The sequence below is a fragment of the Seriola dumerili genome, unplaced genomic scaffold, assembly GCF_002260705.1.
Source record: "Seriola dumerili isolate Sdu_G_001 unplaced genomic scaffold, Sdu_1.0 BDQW01000003.1, whole genome shotgun sequence".
Lineage (NCBI taxonomy): Eukaryota > Metazoa > Chordata > Actinopteri > Carangiformes > Carangidae > Seriola > Seriola dumerili.
The window spans coordinates 10,845,320-10,870,316 of NW_019174258.1; the positions used below are offsets into that span (position 1 = coordinate 10,845,320).

Sequence of the window (24,997 nt, forward strand, 5' to 3'; positions counted from 1 at the left end):
TAGTCAGCCTATATAAAATGCAAGGAGACTTTGCTCAACAGTGTCATATGACCTTGGCTCCATTTCCCTGCAGCTGCCAAAGGCGTTGGTGGATGTCTTTGTTTCATTTGGCTATTCCTCTTTCTCTGTTTGCCTTCATTAAAGAGCAGGTGTTGAGATATGCTGAGTGGGAGTGGTTGTAAAGGACGAATGGAACCAGCACTGGTGAGGGGAGGGGGATCTTGTGGTTTCACTACCAACTGATCAAATTACAGCAAGCATCAGTAGCTCAGTTTCCATTAGAAGCAAGGAAGTCAATCCTCCAAGGCCAATTTGGGAAAAAAGTGTGACAACTCTAATGGACGTGCACCATTTGCATTTAAAATGTGAGAACTTTTGACTTTCAATTCAATTAAACGGAGAGGAGCATTGTGGCCATCAGTAACAATGCGCATGAGGGATTATCCAAAACGCAAAAAGTAATTTGCATGACGCTGCAGGAGCGTTTACTTCAGCTGTAAGGCAGACACCTCTCACACAAAGGCAGGCAAAATGAAATGGGCCTGTTCAACGAAGCAGAACACACTTCTTGCCCTGGTGAAAACATGTCTGTTAATCTGAGGGCTGGTGCATGTAAAGTGGGATATGAACAGGAGTGTGGAACCCTTACAGGGGTTACAGGGGCACAACTTTGCGCAAATACCCTAATGATTTGCATAATCATTAGGGCATATAGATAATAAAAGCAAAAACCAAATCAGCATGTCAACACCACCACAGCTGCATTTTCTATCTCTCTGAAGGAGGTAAAGACAAAGCCCAACTATGATAGAATTATTATTTTGATTTCTAAATTAATAAAACTAAGAACAGTGAAAATTTGATATCTGAGATATGGCAGATAACATACACTTGACAGACATAGCTCTTATGTGATGTGGTAAAAATACTTTGAAACACAAGTTGCTAAATGTTTTCAAACCACGCGACCACAGAGCTCCATTTGAAAGATGTTTGGCCTGGGTTTTCTCCATCTAGGATATCTGTGTGGTTTATGTTTCACCCACATTACCAGTGAGGAGTGCAAATGTAATTATTAGTATAAACCATTCCTCACTTTGATGAGGATGAACATCGTAGGACGTAGAAGGACGCAGGACCATGAATCCATGAGTGAATTAACAACCTGAATCCAGAAGTCTTGTGTGTGGATGACAGAATCATTGCAAAAGACTAGACACTGCCAGTCAGCACCGTGTTTGACCAGGCCATGATGTGAAGAGACTGTGACCAGCGCGAGAAGCCTCCTCCCGTCTGCCAGTAGCAGATGTGCCCTTTGGGACTCAGACAAATAAAAAAAGTGTCTCTGCCTGCACCAGGGGCCCTCCCATCCAGCTCCTCCCATTCAGGCCCTTTGGCTTTTTTCTTTTACAGCCCCTGCGACACTGAGTGAAATGAATTGAAAGATCACCAATGAGGGTCCTGACTACAACACGGACATGCACCCACCCACCCACCCACCCCCATCAAACCCCCTGTCTCTTGCTGGGAGCCCCCGGTGGGAATGTTCACTGTTTGAAGAGTTAACTCTTTAATTCCGTCTGGAATGTTTCCTCTGGGTGGGGCAGTGTAGTGTGTTGAACCAGACCACTAACTCCTCTTCCACAGCATCTCCTCCTCCTTCTCCCTCCCCCTTCATCTCCCTACTAAATTCAATACCTCTATTTCTGGGCACAGCAAATCTTCCACACTTGGCTGTTAAGAGAAGGTCAGCACAAAATGAAGCTTGTTCTACACCAGGATGATTACACCTTAGATAAATCTGAAACTGACATTTGCATGTGAAAAAATTCCCACCCACACTGATACTTACAGTTGCTTAAAAGCTTAGTAGATAAAATTGTGAAATTTTAAGCTGAGCATGTTCACGTCACTTAAGCCAGCAGTGCACATGACAAATACACAGGAAAAGGTAGCAAGCACTGCCACTCATGCGGCCGATCTGGCCAAAAGATCATGTGACAATCTTTTTGGGTAGAATCACAATCCACAATTTGAATCACAAGTATCCCCACAGATTTACGGCTAATGGCCCAACTCACAAATCTCTGCCTTTGTCCGCTCTGATTTTATTCTGAAAGTCCTGACCTGAGGTTGTAATTTAAAACTTTCTGCTGCTTTGACGCTTCCTTCACGTTTGTCTGGTCATTGCTACTCTTCGCCCACAATGCTGTCTTGTGTTTATGAATTGTGTCATGACTGCTAACCAGCTAGTCCCGGCTCATCCTGCTTCATGTTCCTCTGCCTGCAGGCAGGTTTCTTGTCCTGCGAACAGACTGTAACTCCACCATCTTGCAGCTGGTGACGGTAGTTCTTGGTCTGCTCAGGTGAAGAACTTTTACATGTGCCGCTGCGCCAAACTCGCAGAGGCTGCAGATCAGAACAAGGAATGCCATCGCCAGCTGCAGTTAGCAGGTTATCTGTTTAATCGTTAACTGGTTAGCCGCAAATGAACTTTTAAAATGAAATATCTAAATATAGCATATTTAAATGATGTAATCTGTATGATTCATCTGAAAAGTAGATTGTATATCATATGAGATCGTCCACAATACAAAATCATCAGATCAACTATTTCTAAAGACAGTGGACAATTTTAATTGAGTTAAATATTCCCATATTGCCTATACACCAACTCTACTGGAAACTGGAAGTGCAAAATATAATTATGCGTCACTAATTGTGCAATTGTAGGCTCTACCCATCTTTCCATCCTGAGACAAATTTAACCAGAGCCATAACAGTCGGGCTACATTAAGCACAGAGTAGCATTAATCAGAAAAACGCCATTAAAAAAGGGCAATCCAGAGCTAAAAGCCCAGTCACCTCCATCCAATCCAAGCAGCTGAGGTCTGTTGTTAATGAGGCAAAGCAAGGTTCACACAGCACTAAACTACAAACATAAACTGATAAATCCCAGAGGAACACACCATATAAATGTATAAACACTAAACCTCTCATCAGTCTGTAAAAATTGCTGGACTACCAAAACACACCTTGGGAAAAGAGTGTTTTTAGCATTTAATAGGAGGCCAAAGTAAAATAATTTGTAAAATAATGTGCTTTTATTTCTATCTTCATCGTTTACATTAAAATAAAGTGAAGTGCTGGAGGTTTAAACCTGAATGGTATGCATATAAGCATAAAAAAATAAACAATGCAAGAACACATCATGTTCGTTAAATAGTTGTTCTAGTTGAACAAATGTATGACATGAAAAAAAAAAAAATAGAGAAAGAAAAGGCAGGTCAGCCAAAATGTTGAGGGGAATTACACCCAAGTTAGCTAAGAATAAATCTAGAATCGGACACCTTACCCAGCCTAATCTGAATGGAGATCAGTGTTATAGCTAAGGGGGCAAATTTAGAAATGAGGTTAACCATTTTGTGTCCAGGCCGTTCATCACAAATGCCATTAGTAACATAATTTTGCAGTCACACAGATGACAAAGAACCTGATGAGGACTTAAAGAGATCAAGCAGAAAAACTGAAAAGAGCTTTAATATATGTAAGCAAGTGTCCATCAGGAAATACATACATACATACATGTAATGAGAAAACCAAAGAATGTATTAGTGTTTAATTGAGATTAAAATTGTATATTCCTTGACACATAAGGTAAATGATTTACAAGTCTTGTTTTCTTTTATTATAGTGGATTCATTTGTTAAATTGTTCTTTTACTCATGGTGCTCAAAGATCTTCAAACTGAACTGCTACACAAAAGTAGCTTGAAAAAGAAAATTAAAGAACTCATCAGCACTTATTGTATGCTAAAAAATAAATGACTTATTGCACATGTAACCATTTGTAACGCTGTTCAACTCTTGGACAGTTAAAACAGGTGAAACAAGTATTCATTGTTATATGAATGCATTGTTGTAAGTGTTAACAGCTGAAGTTTACAGTCAGAGTTGAGGTTTTCCCTGTGTAACTCAACAGTTTGAGCATGGCAGAGACAATACAAGTCTAACGCAATACAGTCACACATCTTGTTCTGAACAAGCATTGCAGGATATTTTAATGCACCTCAGGCTTTGTAATTACTTCTCATCTGAATGACCTCCATTTGTTGGCAGGTAGTACAAATAGGGGTCAGATGGTAATTCCAGCCTTATAACATCAGCATAACAGGAAGTCCAGTAAACAGAATAAGACTAAGTACACCATTTAAGACCCACTGACAGTTATGGCATGTGAGACACCAACATAACACTCAGAAAGCAGAAACCAGGTCAGGTTGGCGTATACAGGATGCACGCCAGGCAGAGAAGCCTCCAAGCTCCCACTATGACACTAGTAAGAGATGGTGACACTGTTGTACATTTCTCACACCTGCAGTTTTCCCAACAACACTGCAGCGGTGGGCTGATGCATCAAGTCATATGTGTTCCACACTCCACTATCAAAATGAAAACTTGAGTCCATCTGCTAAATACAATGTCTTTCTCATTTATCATAAATGAACCATAAACAAGGCCAAACATTCCTGCCTCTAAAAGCTCACACACAATCCTTATCGATCTCTGTGTTGCAGCCGTGCAGCTCCCCACTTCCTGGCTGGTGTGTTGCTGGGGCGACAGCTAAATTATGCAACAGCGCTGGCTCAACAGACAGGCTTCAGTCCCTAAGCAGCAGAATCGGGCTCAAGGGTGGCTAGTGATGGCAGGGCTCAATAGTAACAGACCTCTTTTCCTGTGTTAAATGTTTCCCTCACCCAAGACCAATTCTGCCTTCTTGTGCCCTGCCTCGTCAAGTGAGCTCTGGTGTTGCACTGATTTACTTTTCCAGTTTCCAGCTTTTCCTGGTTTGCTGAATCTCCAGATCAAGAGCATCTCTGATCTGACACAAATGACAAACTATAAATCTAATAAGGCTGCGACGGTAATTATTCAGCCTCTTGTAATTGAGCCTGCTAAATACATTACCTTGCAATTGTACATCTACATTTATTTAGCTAATGTTCTTGTCTATTACACTATGAGACACAATGAAAGAGAGGATTTTGTGTAACGTTACATATTCTTAACACAGTTTTCTTCCTTGAATCATGGGACATCATCACACAAGAGCAATTAGAAACAATTAAAATGTGGCCGCCAATCAACTCAATGCCTGGTTGCACGCCTAAAACTTACTCTTCAGCCTTGTGATGTGATGAGAGAGGTACTCATCACTTACTCTGTCTTGAAGCTTTGCTATCACTATCCCTTTGTGATCATAGCAATGCAAATGTAGACATGCTCTGCTCACTGCCTCCATTTTGTCTCATTTGTCAAATTGCAAAGTTGCACAGCAACAAAAAGCTTGTGAACATAACTAAGAGCCACTGTGCTCACACACCACCTGTAGCACACAACAGAATGTCCCTCAGTTACAGCCAATCCAAATGAGGCGATCACCACCAGTATATTAGACCATAAGACACAATCTGTGTTCTGGAGGCGTGATTAAAAGTCTATTAATCACAGAGGGATTATCACAAGGAGGTAGTGGTCTATGGGCATGTGTCTATGTGAGCAGGAGGGGTGGTGGGTGGATTACAGGGGTCATGCAGCCTCTGTCCCACTGCGGTGGAGGCCAGAGGGCTGAGGCCAGCCAGTTGCCCGCCTCAGCCCTCTCTCCACGCGACAGCTTTGTCCATCCCCTTGTTTGACAATTATTTACTCTGCTGTTTAGGACGGGGCTGAGGTCACCACACATACATCACTGACACGAAAACACTGGCTACCCGTGTCTGTCAACCCACCCCCATCTGACCTGTACAGGCTCTCACCACTCATACACTCAAAACACTCATGGGTATAGGACGACAAGATGGACTAATCAAATGGTTGTCAGTCAAGTGCTGGTGCTTCTGGATGAGGTAAATTACATACAAACTGGGTGTTATACCAATACTACAGATGCATACACTGACTTTTCACTGTTATATGAATTATGAATCATCACAGTTATCACTTTCATTTGTTTGAAATATTGGTGAACTAGCAAATTGACATTATTACCATGTCTATGTGTCCGTAAGTGGCTCTGGATAAAATCATGACCCAAACTCTTTAAATATTGTCTGCTATGGCACAACCACACAGCAGTATCTCGGTCAGGGTGCTTTGGATACACTCAATGTGACTGGCTAGATGAAATGTAAATGTTAATGTAAATGGACTTCCGTACATTTGTCTCCTTAGCTAGTCATCTCCCCTCTCTCACTGCTTTTAGAACGTAATAAATGTGCTTCCCCCATTATTATAGAGGTTCGGTATTTGTGGCATCTGCCAGGCTTGTCTCTGGCCTCTCGAAGACAATGACATCAAAAATCCAACTGTCCCCCTCCCCCTACAGCAGTGCAACCTGAAACTGCCTGAAGAGATGAGCAGTCATTAAATACTGCAGAGCTGACATAATGACAGGAAAGATAAAAGAGAGGAAACAAAAAAAGGCCAGACCAATTCTCATCCCACAATGCCTCCCCCAACCCCCAGGCTCAGCCCGCCTCTCCTGATAAAAGACGCCAGGCCACAGATAGGGCACTGGTCAGCTACAACTTTGCTGCTGTGATCTTCTGTTCTGACAACATTCACACAAAGCCCAGCCACCTCGCAGAATAATACCACTCCACTCTTTCTGACACCTCTGGAAACAATAAGCAGCCTAAACAATGCAGTGAGACTCAATTTCATACAACGTTCATACCTTGTAGAGTAATGTTTTTAATCATCCCCAGCAGGCCCGTGTGAGGGCAGTGGCTCTAGTTGCTATACAATAATAATAAAAACACAACTACTACTGCTCCCTCTCCCACCACCTTTATAATACTGCTGCTTTCCCTCAACATCTCAGTCCTGCGTGTCACTACCAAATGTCCATGTGCCAAGCTAAATTTGGAAATGTGGTCTAGAGAAGCACCATTCAAAGACATCTGCCTTTAAATAGACAGTAATAAAATGCAGACACATGATAGTTCTGCACCCTTAGTGATTAAGCGCAGATATGTCCTCTGACACTGCCCACTCTTGTGCAACCAAGGCTTTTTATATCATCCAAAGGCTGTAGAGCTCTCTTTAACTTGCTATGTCCCAAGCTATGATGCTAAACCACATGTAGCTCGGCTTGATCCCCAGTTGGCATTCCAGTGCTCTGTAACACTGTGCTGAGGCAATGTTTACCTTCAAGAGAAAGTGCACTTGGCACACAGCCGAAAGTCTCGGGGTGGGGGGCTGGGGGTGTGGCGGGTTGCTACTGTGTACTACATCCAACCTTCCCACCCACCCAAAATGCTCGTGCTGACCCGGCCAACCACCCACAGCTACACAGCAGCAGCCCTACACTGCCTGACTCCACTACCTGGATCAGAGCCAAACCAGAGCCTGAGCAAAGTGCCAAGAGGGACAGAGAATGAGAGAGAGACACACACACAGAATGTGAGTGCAGAGGGGGAGAGCTAGTGAGCGTGAACACATTGCGCCTCAACCTGGCCCTCTGCCAGGACTCACTTAGGAGGATTTTTAGCCACAAAAGCCAATCAGCGGTCAACCCTCCACAGAGATTTGAAGTGTCTCACAAAGATACTGCCGGAGAGATTTGTCCCAGAGTCAAGATTAAGTAGTCACTCACAGCAGGAGAATGGCCTGAGAAATCAAACAAAACACTCAAAGGGAGAGTGGTGAACAGTGAAAGTATTACTCTTTTGGGTCACAATAAACAATAGTGTTTTGATGTGGCCCTGTATAAATTCACTAAATTTAAAGAAAGATAGGACATTTTTTCAGGTGAGATTGGGAATAGAGATGTTCTAATAGCATTTTTCCTTCCCGAGACCTTCTGATACCTGAACTTGAGTATCGGCCAATACCAAGAACCAATCCGATATCGTTGAAAAAAAAAAAATTAACAGCTGTATACCACTAACCCTGTGTGGATATGATATGATTTAAGGTTAAACCCTTTGTAGAGCATGAACAAATACATGAATGCCATAGAATCTCAAATTAAAGCCTTGTATACTGTATGTGTTACTGGTGGGACTTTCCAGTGGAAAATACTGTTGACATTTTGCTAACAGCTACTGTCATACTATTTACATGAAATCAATTCTCCTTTGCCGCTCTAAATACAGTAGTTTCCAGTGGTTGCACAGCTCAACTTCCTGAGAAGGTCAATTACAATAATGTCCACAAACCATTCTAGATGGAGTGATCCTGTTTTGAGATGCATGAAAAGAAGCCAGCTTTGGATTGATGGGTGGTGTTTTGAAGACATAACTGGGACCAAAACAGAAACGGAAAAAACGGTGTGGCAAGGAGCCAAGGCAGGGTACTAACCTGTCTGAAGTGATCTTCAAAGCCCCAGTCCGCCTGTCCATTAGGAGAGGTGGCAGAGTGAGGCCCCGCAGGAGACAGGCCCTCGTCAGGTTCCTGCTTCACTCTGATAGGTGGCGATGCAGCCCTCTGGGGGGCCGAAGCTGAGTAACTGCCAAATGGACGGGCCGGGATGCGGGAGGCGCTCTGCTGCAAAGCAAGGGTCTGCTTGCGGAGGAACTCCAGACCACTGGCACTTCCCTCATCCTCATCACTGCCCTCATCTCCCTCCATCATCTCATTGTCGTCATCCTCATCCCCGGAATCCCGGCCTCTGTCCTCGTCATCCTCTCTTTCCGAGTCCACACTGCTCTGATTGGAAACCCGGGGAGGCAACCCACCACCAGGGACACCTCCAGCCAGGCTTTTGCTCATGAAGCTGGCCCCAGAGGCCCGGGCAGCTGCCAAGATGGCCTGCTGGGCAGCAACCTGCTGAGCATACATGATGTGGGCCTCTCGTAGCTTCCTCTCCTTGCGCTCCATTTCCAATCGGGCCTGCTGTTGGCGCTGGAGCTGCTCCATCACTGCCTCCAGCTTCATCCCCCCTGTAGAGGTGTTCTGAGAAAAGGCCACACCAGGCTCTTGAGACATGCTGGGCTGTGGGAGGTAGAGAAGGAGTCATGGATGACCAACCATAAACTGAAATCTAATTATCCTTTTATCTCAATATACAGGATGAAATGAGACACGTGTAAGGCACATGCATAAAAAAAAGCTACTATGGAGACAAAAAAAGCCTGATTTAAACATAAACTCACACACAGAAATTAGATAATTAAAGTCCAAGTAATAAAAAAAACTTTTAAAGTTGTAACTCCTTTCACTAAGGTCCTCGTTTGAACCTGTCACTGACTGAAACTGGAAAATCTGCAGCACCACATCTTTAAATCTTAACAATATTTGCTAATATAAACAGACAAAATGTGCATACTGCCTGGTAGGAAGTTTACATCAAAACTCAATGACCTAAAAGCATAAACAATGAAGCAGGAAAATTCATTGACACTGTTTGTAACTAATGTTAACATGCTCATTACAAGGTAGACATACCAAAGCTATGCAAAAAGGACTTACATAATCCTAAAGAACACGTTAACGGTTTTAATGAGTCCACACAGATTTAGAGCTAGACGTTAAAACAGACACTAACTTAAGTTATAAGAGCCAATCACAAAAAATTGCATCATGATACTAAAAGAGAGGAAAACTGTTGGTACTTCGCACTTAGTATTATTCTAAGTTATTGTAACAGGAGTACATTGACTAATAAAACGAAATCCTGTTACACGTTAAAACGCCTTTACCAAAGCACGGGGTGAATAACTGGCCTCAACTACTGTAAGTTGTAAAATGGCCATCCATATTGCCAGTGTTGAAACCGGACAGGGAGATGAACTGCTTCTAAATAGCCTCCAGCATAAACTTTAGTGTTAGCAAAAATGAAAAGACTGACCTCCAGACAACTTAATGAGGCAAACAACCACTCAAGTAAAAAAAAGAAAAGAAGAAACAACAACTCAGCTAAAACTGCACAAAAATATACACCTTTTCCGCATTTGGCTAGCTGCCACATCCTCAAAATACGTGGATAACGTATGCGTAGCCTAATAGGTTTTGGGACAAGGTGCCGTAGAAACAAACAAGACTAGTCTTATTACTGTAAAGCACTTTGTGAATTTGTGTTACAATGTTGTTGTAAAATTGTAAAATATGTTTAAAAAGTAACCTACCATAAGGTCAAATTAGTTCTGAAAGCTTTGCCTTCTTTCTTCTTTAGAAAAATGTAACGTTAAGCTGGCTAACTCTCTTTCCGTAAATAAAAGGCGATCAAACCGCCTCTTTCGGAGGGTTTTCTAGCTCGTTGCAGGTCAGAGAAATGTATAGGGACGCTAAGCAGGACCGCAACTCACCATTTGTGCCTTACTACTGCTTGAATTGTCCACCATCCCTCCTTCCTTGGCTTTATCCTCCTTCTTCCCTCTTTTCTGGCACTCGTTCAAACACTTGTAAACACACACACGCGCGCGCGCACGGGGGGAGAAATACTGTGCATGCACCGCAGATTTTTGCGACTGATCCGCGAGCAGAAAGGCGCTGTTTGCAGTCTTCTGGACGACCCTCCGAAATGTGGCTGTGTTTCTCTCTGTCTTTCCCCACTGATTTTCGTGATTTTCTTCTTTAATAGAAAAAGGGACCGACAGGAAAATGGCCCGATCTCATATCTCGGAAAGCGCTGAGGTAACTCCCTTCAGTCGTTTTTTTCCTCCCCTTCAATTGACACCCCCTGCATGGCGCACAACAGCCTTAGGCCCGCCCAGCTACAGCAACAAGTCTCACAGCCTTTTCAGTTTCATGACATTTTTATTAAGTTGGTTTGCCTGTAATTTATTAATTTCTTTATTCATACACATTCCTTCATTTGTATATGTACTATAATATTTAGTAAGTGTAACTATGAGGAGCCTTCCTCGCCACATAATCTCAATAAAAAGCTTAAAACATAAGTCTGTGTATAACTTTAATTGCAAACTAGTTACATAGCACCAAATAAATTTATCCGTGCTTTCTATTAACCTATATTAGCCTGTACATTTATATGGGTGCTATCAGGGAAAATGTATATATTTTCAAAGCCAAATTACATGGTTGAAAATGTATCTTTTAACAATAGATACTGGGCTCTCACTAAGTATTCTTAACACTTAAAAATCTTTCTCTGAATGCTGCATGACATGAAAATGATAATGATGCAATGTTTACATTAAATACTACAAAACCCTCAGGGAAGGTGCCCAGCAGTGAAGCTGCTATAGGTATTGCATTGGGAATGCATCATGGCTTCGTGCTGCCCCCTTGAGGTATCAACAACTACCATGTTCAACTTCATGACCGGCTTCTTATCAACCTTGTATATACAACTCATTTTCACTGATGGAAAAGCTTCCTTCACACAAGACAGGCATCACAGAAAATGATTCTTAAGAACTATCAAAACAATCAAACACTAAAAGTATAGATAACTGAGTTTTATTTAGTAATGTAAACCAATACACAGTACAATCAAATAAAAAACATTAGTGTTTGCCATCATAAAATAACAATTTCAGTTATTGCATTTAGCACTCAGTAACTCTATATTGTCACAATGTTATAACAAGCAGATTGTCCCAATTGTTGCATAGTACAGGTGGGTCAAGTGTACTTGCTACTGACCACTGGTGTTAAGTGCAATATTTCTGTACATAAAAACATCGTGCAGATCCAGGGCCGGGGTTGATACACTTTAAATTCAGCTGTTACCCTTAGAGCATTTAGCTCACACTTGTATCAAGTGACTCCCACTTAGTATAATAGTAGAATCAGCTTTTATTCCAACATCATCCAGATAGTGCCCATTGCTTATGTTAATAATGTAACATTTTCAGCAACAAGCATTTTCATTGCAAGGGTTTTAACAAAATCCACTTTTGAATTTGTGAATTTATCCCAACTCTGTAGAGGACAAATCAAGGTGTCTACTTTTTCTAGAACAAAATGTCATACTCTCGCCAATCCTGAACCTCTTTATGGTGGTCAAGTGGTCTGCTACACCGTTTATTTATATGACTGAGAGTTACACCTTGTAACAACCAACATCACAGCATGAGAAATAACAGTGTGGCCTACAGGTTAGGTACAACAGTGGCCACACATATATCCTGACGTAAAACCTCTATGCACTTAACTTTTTTCATTTGACAAATGTATGTGAAAGAAAGGCAAATTACTTTGTAGTTGCACACCCACACATACACAGAAAAATCTCCTGAGAAAGTGATTGCTGTCACTTGCTCTGATATTAAACATTTTTTGTTAATGCACGTTTCAAAATAAACACCAATCATTAATAGTAAAATATGACCCGGGCTTGTAACATGAGTGAACAGATGCTTTTTTTTTTTTTTTTTTAAGTGAAAAAAAATATATTTGTTTTTTCATATATTAACAATTGCCATTTTCGGCACATCCCTGTGTCTATTGTGTAAGAAACAGACACACAGTAACACAAATAGAAAAGAGTATGAACTGATGTGTAAATATAGTGTGACATCTCAAAAGCCTAACAGCTAACATGGGTAGCTGACTACCTCAATTCTAATGCAAATCTGGTTTACTGTTTTTAACCTGTAACAACTATTTTTAGTGTCCCCAACATGTATAAAAAATAAATAAATAAAATAATGTAACTCTGATCTGCTGTACACACACACTCTGATGTGTTAAAGATGACACAACCTTTTTAAGAGTTACATCAGATCCTGGATAAAGTTTTAATCTAAAAGGCTACATATTAATTTTGGCAAAAAAAAAAAAAAAAAAAAAAAAAAAAAAAAAAAAAAGACAATAATAATAAAGTAACCTATTTTTAAATTCTCCCCATCTGTGTCAAATTGTTTTCTAAAGCATATACATATTTTTTTTAAAAAGAGAGAATTTAAACATACACATATCTAACCACATAACCAAACATTTTAAGATGACAGGATGAATTATACAGGAATCTGTAATATATTTCGTTTTTATGCCTACAATCTTTTTGTAGCAGCGTGTTAAAAAGGTGACATTGGTTTCTGGAAACTTATTTATACAACACAGAGACTGTGAAGTCCAATCTAAACAAATATCAGTGGTTCCATCAAAGTACTTCAGTAACTCATCTGTGGACAGCTTGTTCCGTGTATAGTTGTGTAACATTTGGTAAGAGTACATGTTACTCTTATTAACAGTGATAAGATGATTCTTTGTATGAGTGAGTCCCTCTTTGTATGTAGCAGTTTTCTCAATGGCGACTTCTAAGACGTAATGAGTTCTTTGTATTCTCAGACACAAAGAAGAACATATGGAACCAGTGGAAAATAATCCTAGCCTTGGATTATCTTCTATACTTGTATTAAGGTTTTTGAGTTTGCAGCAGAGGCAGAAAAAATAATTATCATCACACACGAGCCACAAAGAACTGAAGTGGCAACACTGCACATCCTATTTAAGTCATTCTTCTACTTAAAACATAACTTTAGGTCGTTATTTTTGTTCAAATAATATTAATAATAATGTCATATTTTCCCCAAGTGGTGCCCCTCTCATTTTGGAATAAAACTCAAATGTAATTTCTGAGGACAGATACAGTAAAGAAAAAACAAAGCCAGTTAATGGAACAGTAGTCAAGGAATGTAAATGGTCAAGTGAGGTGCCTTCATATAACAGTTGATTAATAAGTTAAAAAAAATTCAACTGGAACATCAAACACAATACACCATACTTGTATGCATGTCGTGCTTAGAGGCCTGCAGACCTGTTCACCAGACAGTAACCAGCTCTCCACTGGGTCAACATGGACATATCCCAAATGATGAATTACTTTCCCACTCAATTTGAAGCAGTGGCATAGTTAGTACTTCCTGTAGTTCTATAAAAAGAAAAATAAAAAAATAGTCAAGCTTTGGGGTCACAGTGGATAAGGCTTGTTCTTACGTCCATCCGCGTTGTCTTGTGGGGTGAGCGATGTCGGTGCATGCAGTCCTGCATGAACAGGAGTTTGGCTTCGGGGTTGGAAGTCTTCAGGCAGCGCAGCGGTGGAGCTGGGTTAAAAAGACGGCCTCAGGCACCAGTGACAAAAGTCAGCGACTAAAACTGGAGCCAAGCCTTTGTAAGGTTTGAGTCACGGCACCAGCATCACTGCATGGAGCAAGACGGGCCCTCAGAGCAGCAGCACACAGAGGAGCCCATGGCTTTGGGCGGAATCAGGTCCAGGTCCTCGTCATCAGGGATCTCATCCAGACGGTAGCCGTCCTGAAGCAGCTGCCTGCTTAAATCGGGATGGACCTGAAGAGCAATAAGAACCTCAGTAACACACACTCATGGACGAGTAATGTGGCTTAACCTTATGGACATCTCACTAAGGTTCATCTGTTTATAATGATCTTTTCATACTGATGATTAAGTATCTCTGTTGTTATGAACCAAACTTAGTTACAAAGTGGCTTAAGTAGTCATTGTAAGTCAATGGACATGAATTAACTGGCTTTTGGGATCAAGTTAGGTCACCAGTACCACCAGTTAGTGTTAGAGATTAAAAATCATGTTCAAAGGTGTATTATATAATTTTAATTTACTTTTTCAAATCCAAAACCCCATTTCCATCATTTACGACTCTGTGCCTCTCCATGAACTATTAAAATATATTACGTTAGGGTACTTTATTTGTACCCGCAGGTACAAATGTCTCTTAGGTAATATGAAAATTCTACAGCTACTTAATAGCAATGTGAGAAAACAGGTAATACTGAATTTAAGCTCTGGCGGTGCAAACACCTCTGGCTACATATCTGAGGTCAGGACACAGCCAGAGGCTTGTGACTAAAAATCAACAATGGTAAGGTAGAAAAATAAAACACATCCTTTGCTCTCACATTTATCCATGGACAGGCACTCAGTAAATACTACTACTACTACAAACGCATGAATGAATGAAAGCACACACAAGATCTGGCCCCAGTTCTAACTGTTTGATGTGCAACTGTACCAATGATAACTTCTTTCACCCGAGTTGTTTTCGATTATGTTCTTTGAGACAAACTGGTTCCTCTTAACCCCTTACCTATTTACTGTTCAGCAAACATGCATGATTTGGTGGCACTACGACCTCCAAAAACCTCTCAAACACTTTGCCAGTTTCTTCTTCGTGTACACAGTTTTTATTTTCTCCATGGGTACTAAATGTTTACATTGTGAAGGTTTTGCGAGACGAAGGGCAAGAGTTTACAATTCCAACTGTGTGTGCTGGCCTGACAATTCAAACCAAAGTGTTAGCGAAAGATCGCACAGAGGTCATAAAATAAAAGGACAAAATGGAAAAACAAAGCCCAGGCTGATAATAACACTTCTCTTTGAACATGTATGAATGGCCAAAAAAAACAAAGTGTTTTCACACCTACACAGCCATAGTCGTACAGCCAGTTTCATTGTGTGATAATCTGAAGAATGTCTAACTCACCTCAGCTGAAGAGTATCCTGAGGAGTACTGCTCAAAATCAATCTCTTCATCACTGTTAAGACAAGTAGGACAGGTTCTGTCATTCTGATGTCAACAATTTAAATGTGTCAACAGGAAAACGTGTTTAGGGACAACAGAGCGGGGAAAATGTCAAAACTCCAACTGGACATAACAAAAGCCAAGATGACATGATGTTAAAAGGTACAATATAAAATGATGAGTTAAACTTAAACATTAAATGTGAGTCTTTAATCTGTAATCACATTTAAAACTAGTCATATACTTTGCTTCTCATGACATTATTTAGATGGACAACTGAAAAGAAGAGATTTTTTTCTGTTATGTAAGCAAATATGTTGCTTGTGCACTACAACGTTTGAGCGCGTTCAGGACATATCTTTTAGATGTGTATGCTTATGAGAATAACATAAAGGGAGACCAATAAGGAGAGAGTACTGTTTCTAATAACAAAACGACTGTCAGTAAGTGTTTCAGTGCTCAGTTTACTGCATATAGTAGGAATTCAACAACCCCTATCCCCTGTGTACTTGGCGTAACCTTACCTGTCTGAGTCCAGTGCAACCAAAGTGTCCTCAGCATGCTGACTCAAAGCAGCGTAGCCCTTGTTGTACTTCACTGTCCTACAAGAAGAAGCATTAAATGTTAAAAAAAAAAAAAAAATGTTCAAAACAAACACCTCTTCTCCTGCATTGTGCTGACATCACAAAAATCGGCTTCCTCTTTCCTCATCATCATCATCCTCCTCCTCCTCTCCTCACCTCTTGGCTCCTTGTCTGGGCTGATGCATCACTGGAGGTCCTGGTGAGAGGGCTTTCTTCTTCAGTGCTTTTCTCGCCATCTCCCTGTGTTTCTCTGTGAATAACCAGAATAAGAGACAGTTTTTGTGCTGACAAGGACTGACTGTACAATGATCAAGGATAGGTGACATAAGAAGTTTATTGAGGACTTTAATTTGAGAACTGGCTGGGACAATCACTCCACTCAATTATCTGTTACAATGAACTGTTTACAGAATCATACATAACCATAAAAAAAGACTCCCAAAATTCACGGGACCCAGTCATACTATATAATCAGTATTTAAGTGAAACCTTACCTAGGGCCTTTACTGATAAAGCCTCAAATAATCTCACTGAAAGGTGATCTAGGAATGAAAAATTACTCTCAGCGCAGTGTATGACTTGAGATTTATGACACTTCTTATAAACATCCTCAACAAGAAGAACAAGTTCTCCTTTGTAAAGGTTTGACATCTCATCATGTTGTGATGCTAAACTAAATTTATGATGTTTTGTGGTTTCTCTTGGCAGTTACTAAGTGGATATCACACATTTCAAAGATGAATGAGTGATTCAATCTCAGACAAAATTAGTTGAAAGTTTTAATCCAATCAATACCTTTCAAGAGGCTTGTTGGCATTTTAAAGACTTTAACATTGTATATTTCCATATCCACTGAAGTGTGCATGTTAACTGTTCTGTAATTTTCTATTTACAAGCGATTTTAAAAAGGTTAGAGCAGCTGCAGAGGGTTTCCTAAACCCAGGGATGGGGTGACTTTCCTATCTTTAGGAAAATTATCTTTTCCTATAAAGTTGATAACATCCATTACTCCTCTGCCTAAATAAAAACAAATTATGCATCATTAGGCCTGGAACAAGTGTTGTGATGTGTGTGGATCACAGATTCAACCAAGAGTGAACCAGAACCCAACATCACCTCTTCGCTGTGTGGAAAGTGTTTTTTAGATGCCATGTGAATACTGGAATCACAGTTGCTAGTCAGTCACTAGTGTAATGTAGACATCTTGACAGCTCCACATATCACAAAGGCCTCTTTCAGACCTGGCATTAACATGTGTCTCAGGTGACTACCAACTCTATATATATAAATAAACACAAATCATTTCCCTTTGGAAAGACCAAATGCGTTGTTGTTTTTGGTCTTTCCAACTATGACAGATGGGTCCGTTGTTAATGTGTCTGTGTGTGCTGAAAGAGAGAGAGGGAGAAAGAGAGGAAGAGAGAGAGAGAGAGTGGGGAAAGGAGGGGCTGAGTGATTGGGTTGGGCTGCTGTAAAAATGTTCAAACCAGTTTGTCATTAAACCAAACACCAACCTGGACCAGACCACTGTACTGAGTTTTACCACTAGGTGTCCCACTTTACTCAGCAGATGCTCCTGAGTGGAACATAATGAGACAGCGAGTGACTCCAGTCCACTTGGTGGGAATAATGCACCTCTAAAACGGTTTGCCAACTGCTGATACTGAAATTTGATCTACTTCATTTTGCTGGCCTTGGCTTAGCAGTAAATTGCACACAGCGACACAACTGGCTCCGTAAATCCATTCATGAACAAACATCATTTTAATCTCATCGTCATATTGCTGATGTAGGCTGCTTTGTAATTTGCCCTAACATATCATAATGACAAATGTTGCTTCAGCTGGTTGGCATAAAATCAAACCAGTTTAAGCTCATACCAACTAGACCAGCATAACAACTCTACTGAGAAAATCAATGCGTTGCACACAGCTCTACAATGAAATAAAATTTTAGCCATTTGAAATAGTAAAATAAATATGCAATGGTCAATTTTGATATTGTGGTGGGCCACTACAAATAAATCAATATGATATGATACAAGTAGGCAGTGAATGACATTATGAAAAGTTGACAACAATAATTGCTTTTGTGACACACAGCGTGAGTGAAAATGAGGGCATCTGAGCCTATGAGTGTCATATGACTCACTATGCTGTCTGCATAATCAATACTCTTTAGCTGTCCTATTTTGTACTAACAGAAACCGCAGCTGGACTCAAGAAAACAACAATTATGAAAGGACTTCTGACCTACAGACCAGCATAATAATGACCTGTTCACATCACCAGTTATGATAATGAAGAACACGCTTACGTAGTTTGAGGTGGATGGCTGGAGCTCTGGACATGATGTAAGGTCCTCTTTTCTCCACAGGCCTGATGCCTCCATCAGTAGTCTTAGGTCTTGTGCCACTGCTGGGCCCCTTGTATTGCAGAAATGACAAAAAAAATATGTAGCTGAGATTCGTGTATGATTGCAAAGTAAACAAGACATTAATATGATAAATAAATCATGCGATATCTAAATGACAAGATGACACAGTTTATAGGGATGTTTTAAATAATTCCAATGTTTTTTAATCATAATCCTCATGAAAAAATATTTGTTATATGCACGTCTTTTTGAACGTGACGTTTCATCTTTCTGTTTTCAAGTCTTATGTCAGCTTAAGTCTGTATCCAGTGACAAACACCAAACTTCCACCTACCACATACAGTTTTGAAAATCAAAACCTCCTCCAAAATTTCCCATCAACCCCTTCGGCTTAGAGGAAGAGAAAATCAATTATATGTGTTTTCAAGCTTACTGAGCATGTCCCTCAACATTATTTGCAGTCAAACTTGGCAATAATTAATAGCTTACCGTCTCGAAAATTATTTTCAGAGCATGTCTCATCTAAAGAACTGTCAAAATCACAAGCTAGGCTAGTTAGCGAGCCTCACAGTCTCTATTTACAAGCTAGCCTTAGCCGGGCTAGCTTTAACGTCGGCTGACATTACCGACAAAACTTGTGGCTCCGGCTGCGCTTCAAGCAGCGTGTCCTTCTCCGGTTCCTCTATGATGTCGTTCATCATCTTGGCGTTAGCTGTCACACTTCACACCACAACACAGCCATGATAACAAGTGTCCCACCGGCGGGGGACTTTGTTGTTTTCCTCTGGAGCAGGGAGGCTTCTTCTTCTTCTTTAGGGTTCTCTTCTTCTGCTTCTTCTTCTTTAGGGTGCTCCTCGTTTGCTTCTTCTTCGTTGGTGTTTATTGGCGGTTGGCAAACCAGCTTAGAAGTGCATTACCGCCGCCGAGTGGACTGGACATGTTTGACTGTTTTTGGTTTACTGCACTGTGCATTTTCCAGTTGTATTTGGTGTAACCTACCTACATGTTGTAGGTTTATACGTTTACTATAGTATATACTATGTCCTCTTGTTTAATTCTGAGTGTTTGTCAGAATATCCACCAGCTCATTTCCCTTCACACCAACATGAGCAGGAACCCAAATGAAGCGTATAGATAAACCCTTAGCTTCCACCCTTTACATTATAAGGAATGTCATTGATAATATCTGTCCTAGACGGTAATCTGCCAGATCGTATGCTTGTGAATACTGAATAGCTATCAGGTACAATGATGAGCTGTTTCCCCCTCTAACTATTGCATTGCCAATAATATTGCCAATACCTCTGTGGTATACTGACACATGGTCTGTTTTGCTTTTTTTAATACATGACTCACTCACTGCGATATAAACTGTGGCACCTGCACACCCAGTATAAGAATCACTGAGTCTGAAAAGCACTAATCAAAATAGTTCTGGACTATGTACCATCCTGGAAGTTGCTGTGACTTGTCCTTCCTCCTGCTATATGCTGAGTGCAACCTTTGGCAAGGTCAATAACCATGGAGGAATGGAAGGAATTGAAACCATTGGTCATTGCTGTAATTGGTATCACCTATCCACCCAAAACATGTGAGATTTGTCTCATGTTCCCAGCAGTCTGTTAAATAACACTTTTGTGTATCACATTGTCCCTGGAGATTAACACAGTCTGCAAGCAGTAACTTGATCTTCTGATCCTTAAAGGCATTTCTCCCATTTCCACCTGCATCACTGATACTGGAGATGCTTTGAATGATCATGCCATACATCTGAAAGCTGTACTCTTCCTATATATTCTATATATAGGATCTCTCTCTCTCTCTCTCTCTCTCTCTATATATATATATATATATATATATATATATGGCATTTTAAATACTGCAATGAATGATATAAGAAATACATGAAATCAAATTTGAATCTAATATCCTGTCATAAACTCTGTCCTGGTCATTGCACCTGACTGCACCTGCTGTCACTAATGCATGCAACATGACAGAGCAGGACATGTCACACACCTTTGTGAGAGATTTTTCCTTATATTTGCCCTGCTTAGCTGCAACAACGTCCCGTCTGAGCCTCATCTTTTATCCTCCTTCTATACTTCCACTCTGTTAGTCTATCAAGTTGATCAAGTTCAAGTTAATCTGCCAATTAAGTATAAAAACAGGCACAAAAGGAATTGTGTATAACAATCAGCATGTGAAATGCAACACAGCATAAAAAAAACAAGAATCCATAACAGACAAAACTATTATCACTTTATATGCAAGATGCATTCAAGAGTCACCGTGACAAGGACAAACATTGAGCACAAAGTTGGAGAACAGGTGTGAAGAGACCCACATGGAAATGAGCCAAACATTTCCCCACAGAAAGGACAGTGAAGAATTCAGGAGGGACACAAGAGAGAAATGGACAGCATTCATCAACCTCATTTGTTTCTTTGACCTTGACCACTACTTGCTCCTTTGCAAAAAAGGTATTTTGCATTTGTGAAATGTAGATAACATCACCACTGTCCAAAATCTGCAGCACTAGTTGCCATTTTACTTTTCATTGTGTGAGCATCCATTACAACAGTGCTACTGTTTTAGTCACTGAACCTGAGGTAAACTGGTCATGGTTTGTTTATACAGTTTTTAACACACCTACACATTCATACTTTACATGCACTATTTTTGACAGCAAGAGAAGCAAAGGTGGACCTACTAACATTAACAATGGCTTTATTCTATTTAAGGAGCTTTGTAAGCCATGCCAGTGAAGATGTATAACATTGAATGCAGCTGTCAATAGTAATTCAGTCTGTTGTAAAAATAACTGTCAGGTACAGATTAAAAAACATTCAATGATTTACCAGGAAAGGAAAAAAACTGACACACATCCTTCGGTTATTGGTTTTCTTTATTAGGTCCACCATTTTGTACATAACAGGACAGCATGGATTTAATCAACAATATAGACATTTTTGACAGGAGAGAATCAGGAAAGCTCATCTCTTTATACATGAAATGACCTGAGGACAGAGGGGGAAAAAAAAGATTTTTTTCAGCTCTAAGCAAGTAATATGCAATATAACCCATGATCTACTGTACACAGAGCCAGCCAGCATACATATGCAGCGTGTGGAGCAGCACTGGACAGCATCAGTACTTCTGGCTGAAGTAATTATATTTTTAAAGCCACAATCACATGTCCAAGTAACATGTAGGAGTGTGGTATAGTGCAGTCTCACCTTGACAGTCTATAACTTGTCAATGCCCAGCTCTTCTGGTGTTGAGATGCCGAGTTCTGCCAGGGTGGGCTTGAGTTCTTGGATCACGTAGGGATAGATGTCTTTGCGGGGGCCTGCTTTGTCCTGCGAAACAACACACAAAAAAATTTCAACCACAAAAGAGGAGCATTTTATCACAGGCAGTACCTGATGAAACTTGATGGTAAGCAGCTGACACCGAGTTCAGTGAGAAGGTTATGCATTCCCTAAGCAAACCTATAAAGGGAGTGTTGCTCACCTTGACAGCCTCAAGGATGCGGATGGCGCTGGCCAGGTCATTCAGTCTCCGGCAAGCTCTTAGTGCTGAATCCAGGATCTTGGGCTCAGGTACCAGGTCATACCCAATCAGGGTGTTCATGCCTTAAAGTTGAAATTATCAATTATAATAATAATAAATTATAAATTATAAAGCCCCATTACGTCACAGGAACAGTAATATAATAAACATACGGAATTGGAAACTGGAACCAAAACAATGACCAAACTGAGGAAATGATAAATAACACGTCAGTCACCTTTCCTCAGTTCCCAGGCATCTATGTCGGGCTTGCTAAAGTAAGTGACCCAGCGGGCATCGAACTCCTCGTCTGTCTCCACTTTGGCATGAGAGTAACATCTGGAGGCCAATGGAGCTGAAAAACATTAGACAGAATATTTATTTTTATAATATTTATTATGCTAGACTATTCTTATACATATTATCATGAATAAGGTCAAAATTCAATTATAAAGTCATTAAAAAATAAAACTTAGGATACAAAGTATAAATTGTGTAATAAGTTTGACTGTCATTAAGAAAAGTAAGGCTTAGTATCACTTGAAACCTTTAAACACAACTGCTAATATGTAGTTTTTAATTTCTGAAAAATTGTCTAAAACTGGCAGCACAACAACTTTGTTCAAACAAAATACAGACCAGTAAATATCTTGTGTAAAAATAAGTACATACGATTATGAATGATTTTTGGTACGTTATGGTTTCTGATACTTGCTGCTACAGACTCATTTGATTGGGTACTTAAGGTACCCAGGTTCAATGCCAAGCCCAAAAGAGAACTGTGAAAAATTTGAAGATAGAATGAAGGACAGATCAAGATAAAAAAAATATGTGATAATAACATCAAATCTTGTGACAGTGATAAGTCATGAATCTACAGTGTTTGTAATTATTGACTGTGATAACCTCACATCAAATGGGTGAATCATGTGGAAAATCCAATGTATTCAAAAAGCTTTTGAGTCACGTTGTACACATTGCTTTCATATCAGTCAGTGAGCAAAGCAACATGAGGTAACATCTATATTAAATATGGAACAGAGATTGTGTCTCTGTGGTTACATGCCCAGTAGTGATTATTTAGTACTTTAAGGACTAAATTAATATCAGGTAGCACAACAACATTTATAGCTACAATTATCAGGGTAGTGATGTTGCGGGTCTGTAAATCTCATTTAGAAGATACAGGACTATAAACTTGCCGCAATGCATGAGGTTGGAGTGTTTAGAGTGTTTAGTCATGTGACCTCCACATCACATCCGTTTCAAACAACTTGAAATTGAAAAATGAAACCAACGCAAAATATGTCAGTGAGTGGAGTGCATAATATCCAAATTCATTTTTTAAAATCTCATTTCCTCAACACATCACATTGTCACTAACAACTCATCTTATTCGCATCACGTTTTAAAAATGAAAAATATACATATAGTTTCTTGGCACTAACAAGAGTGGAATGCACCTTATCGAGTGTAACCTAGACTACACACATACCCAATGCGCAAGCTAAGCAATGATGACCTAACCAGAGCAGTTCGGGACAGTTAGTATGGGAGACTAATAAAATCAAAATAACTCACATACTAAATCATTAAAAACCTCCCTGAAAATCTGTGTGTAAGTTTTAAATATGGCTTCTAAAATTCCAATATTTCATATGGTTCGAGTTAGCCGTTTCAATGTGTTGATATCAGCTGCGCATAAACTGCGGCCACTGACACCCGTGAACTACCTACATAGGGTCATCACAAGGTCGTGACTTTTTTTTTAAACTAAAATTCATTTCGCGCCTCTTCTGTTAAAATACTCTACAAAAGGTGGAGGTTGAAGAAAATATTCATTTCAAGCCCACAAAGCCAGCTACTCATAAAAATCATTCAATGTCACCCCGCGTTAGCTTTTACTCCACACACAGCTGTAGCTAAGCTAGGCAGCTAGCCGGGGAAGCTTAATTTGGTCATTTTTATAACAGAGATTATTTACTTTCACGGCCAGCAGCTGGACAGCAGACAGTCCTACCTGAGTAGAAGGGTTGTGACCGAGCCAGGCTCCGGGCCCCTGTGGCAGACAGTCGGAAGACGGCTCGGAACATGGTACCGCAGCGGATGCTAACCGTCCCTTGTGCTAAAGAGGGCGACTCTGGACGGACAAACACGAAGAGGGAGACAAGAGTCACGTGACTGGCGGAGGGAGCCGAATCCTTCTACGTTCAAGCTGTTGATAGGTCCGTTTCCGGAACATGTACTGTAAGTGAGAAACTGTTTTGGTTTTGACCTTTTGACAAACTGTCTTTCATACATAAACCATTTAATCTTGTAATGATAATTTTAAGTGTTTGCTAAACATTGCTTCAGGACTCTTCAGGACAAATTTCACACATCTATAATTATTTATTAAGGCTCAGTAATTGATTTAGCATTATATTGCCAGATAGGTGTTTGGAAAAAGGGGTTTGGTTTGGACCTTTTTGAGACTAAATGGCCTCCAGTTGTGGCAGCGTCCATAATTTTGTGTGTCGCAAAGAGATCAAAGTTTTCTTTTTCTTTCTTTCTATTCTTTTTTTAATCACACTCACATTCACACTTGAACTTAAAAAAAGAGTCAAATTCAAGGCAGCAGGGACCAAAACATCCTGACTTTCAGCCCCACACTTCCCATAATGCATCTTTCATTAGACCCTTAATTACTGACTGATAAACCACCACATCATTTAGACTCCACACTTACGACACAGGCTTTCTTTTACAAAATTTGAAGTCTTCTGCTAAAACTGACATAAATTTCTAAAACTTCAGAAAGTTTTTCCAGAGCCACAAAAGACAATACACAACACTTCTCACAAGCTTTACTCTCAATGACGAGTAAACTGAATTGAATCTGTAAAATTGGTGGAGTGCCCCTTTAGTTGGCCCAGCTAGTCAGAAGATACAGTAGATAGGCATATATTACCAGCAGAGGGAGCTCTTGGTTTAAAAATGCACTCTTGCCCTCAGTGAGCAACAAAGCAAGT

General features: G+C 40.2%; 3 protein-coding genes across 3 annotated transcripts in view; all 3 read right to left on the minus strand.

The window, feature by feature from the left end:
• arid3b (AT-rich interaction domain 3B) overlaps nt 1–10,345 on the minus strand; it is a 50,339-nt gene extending 39,994 nt beyond the window's left edge. Inside the window, exons 1-2 of the mRNA XM_022740713.1 lie at nt 10,310–10,345; nt 8,364–8,996 (exon numbers count right to left, since the gene is read on the minus strand). Coding sequence (XP_022596434.1) covers nt 8,364–8,996; nt 10,310–10,345 — 669 coding nt within the window. The remainder of the gene's footprint in view (nt 1–8,363; nt 8,997–10,309) is intronic.
• Nucleotides 10,346–12,782: 2,437 nt separating this feature from the next.
• LOC111217526 (protein FAM219B-like) lies at nt 12,783–19,265 on the minus strand. The gene is made up of 6 exons (XM_022739442.1): nt 19,058–19,265; nt 18,372–18,480; nt 16,212–16,305; nt 15,996–16,073; nt 15,433–15,484; nt 12,783–14,261 (listed from the first exon to the last, which is right to left on the minus strand). The coding sequence occupies exons 1-6, from the start codon at nt 19,130–19,132 to the stop codon at nt 14,112–14,114; spliced, it is 558 nt and encodes a 185-aa protein (XP_022595163.1). The 5' UTR covers nt 19,133–19,265; the 3' UTR covers nt 12,783–14,111.
• Nucleotides 19,266–21,321: 2,056 nt separating this feature from the next.
• On the minus strand, nt 21,322–24,144 carry LOC111219760 (cytochrome c oxidase subunit 5A, mitochondrial-like). Its single transcript, XM_022742530.1, has 5 exons — nt 24,007–24,144; nt 22,225–22,341; nt 21,948–22,069; nt 21,671–21,793; nt 21,322–21,451 (listed from the first exon to the last, which is right to left on the minus strand). The coding sequence occupies exons 1-4, from the start codon at nt 24,077–24,079 to the stop codon at nt 21,680–21,682; spliced, it is 426 nt and encodes a 141-aa protein (XP_022598251.1). The 5' UTR covers nt 24,080–24,144; the 3' UTR covers nt 21,322–21,451; nt 21,671–21,679.
• Between the last annotated feature and the right edge of the window lie 853 nt (nt 24,145–24,997).

Coding starts and splice junctions, on each gene's coding strand:
- LOC111217526 (XM_022739442.1), bottom strand. CDS start 19,132: ATGATGAACGACATCATAGAGGAACCGGAGAAGGACACGCTGCTTGAA. Junction 16,306..18,371: donor AGCCATCCACCTCAAACTAC/GTAAGCGTGTTC, acceptor GGTTATTCACAG/AGAAACACAGGGAGATGGCG. Junction 15,485..15,995: donor GTTGCACTGGACTCAGACAG/GTAAGGTTACGC, acceptor TTGTCTTAACAG/TGATGAAGAGATTGATTTTG.
- LOC111219760 (XM_022742530.1), bottom strand. CDS start 24,079: ATGTTCCGAGCCGTCTTCCGACTGTCTGCCACAGGGGCCCGGAGCCTG. Junction 22,342..24,006: donor GTCACAACCCTTCTACTCAG/GTAGGACTGTCT, acceptor AATGTTTTTCAG/CTCCATTGGCCTCCAGATGT. Junction 21,794..21,947: donor GCATCCTTGAGGCTGTCAAG/GTGAGCAACACT, acceptor GTTGTTTCGCAG/GACAAAGCAGGCCCCCGCAA.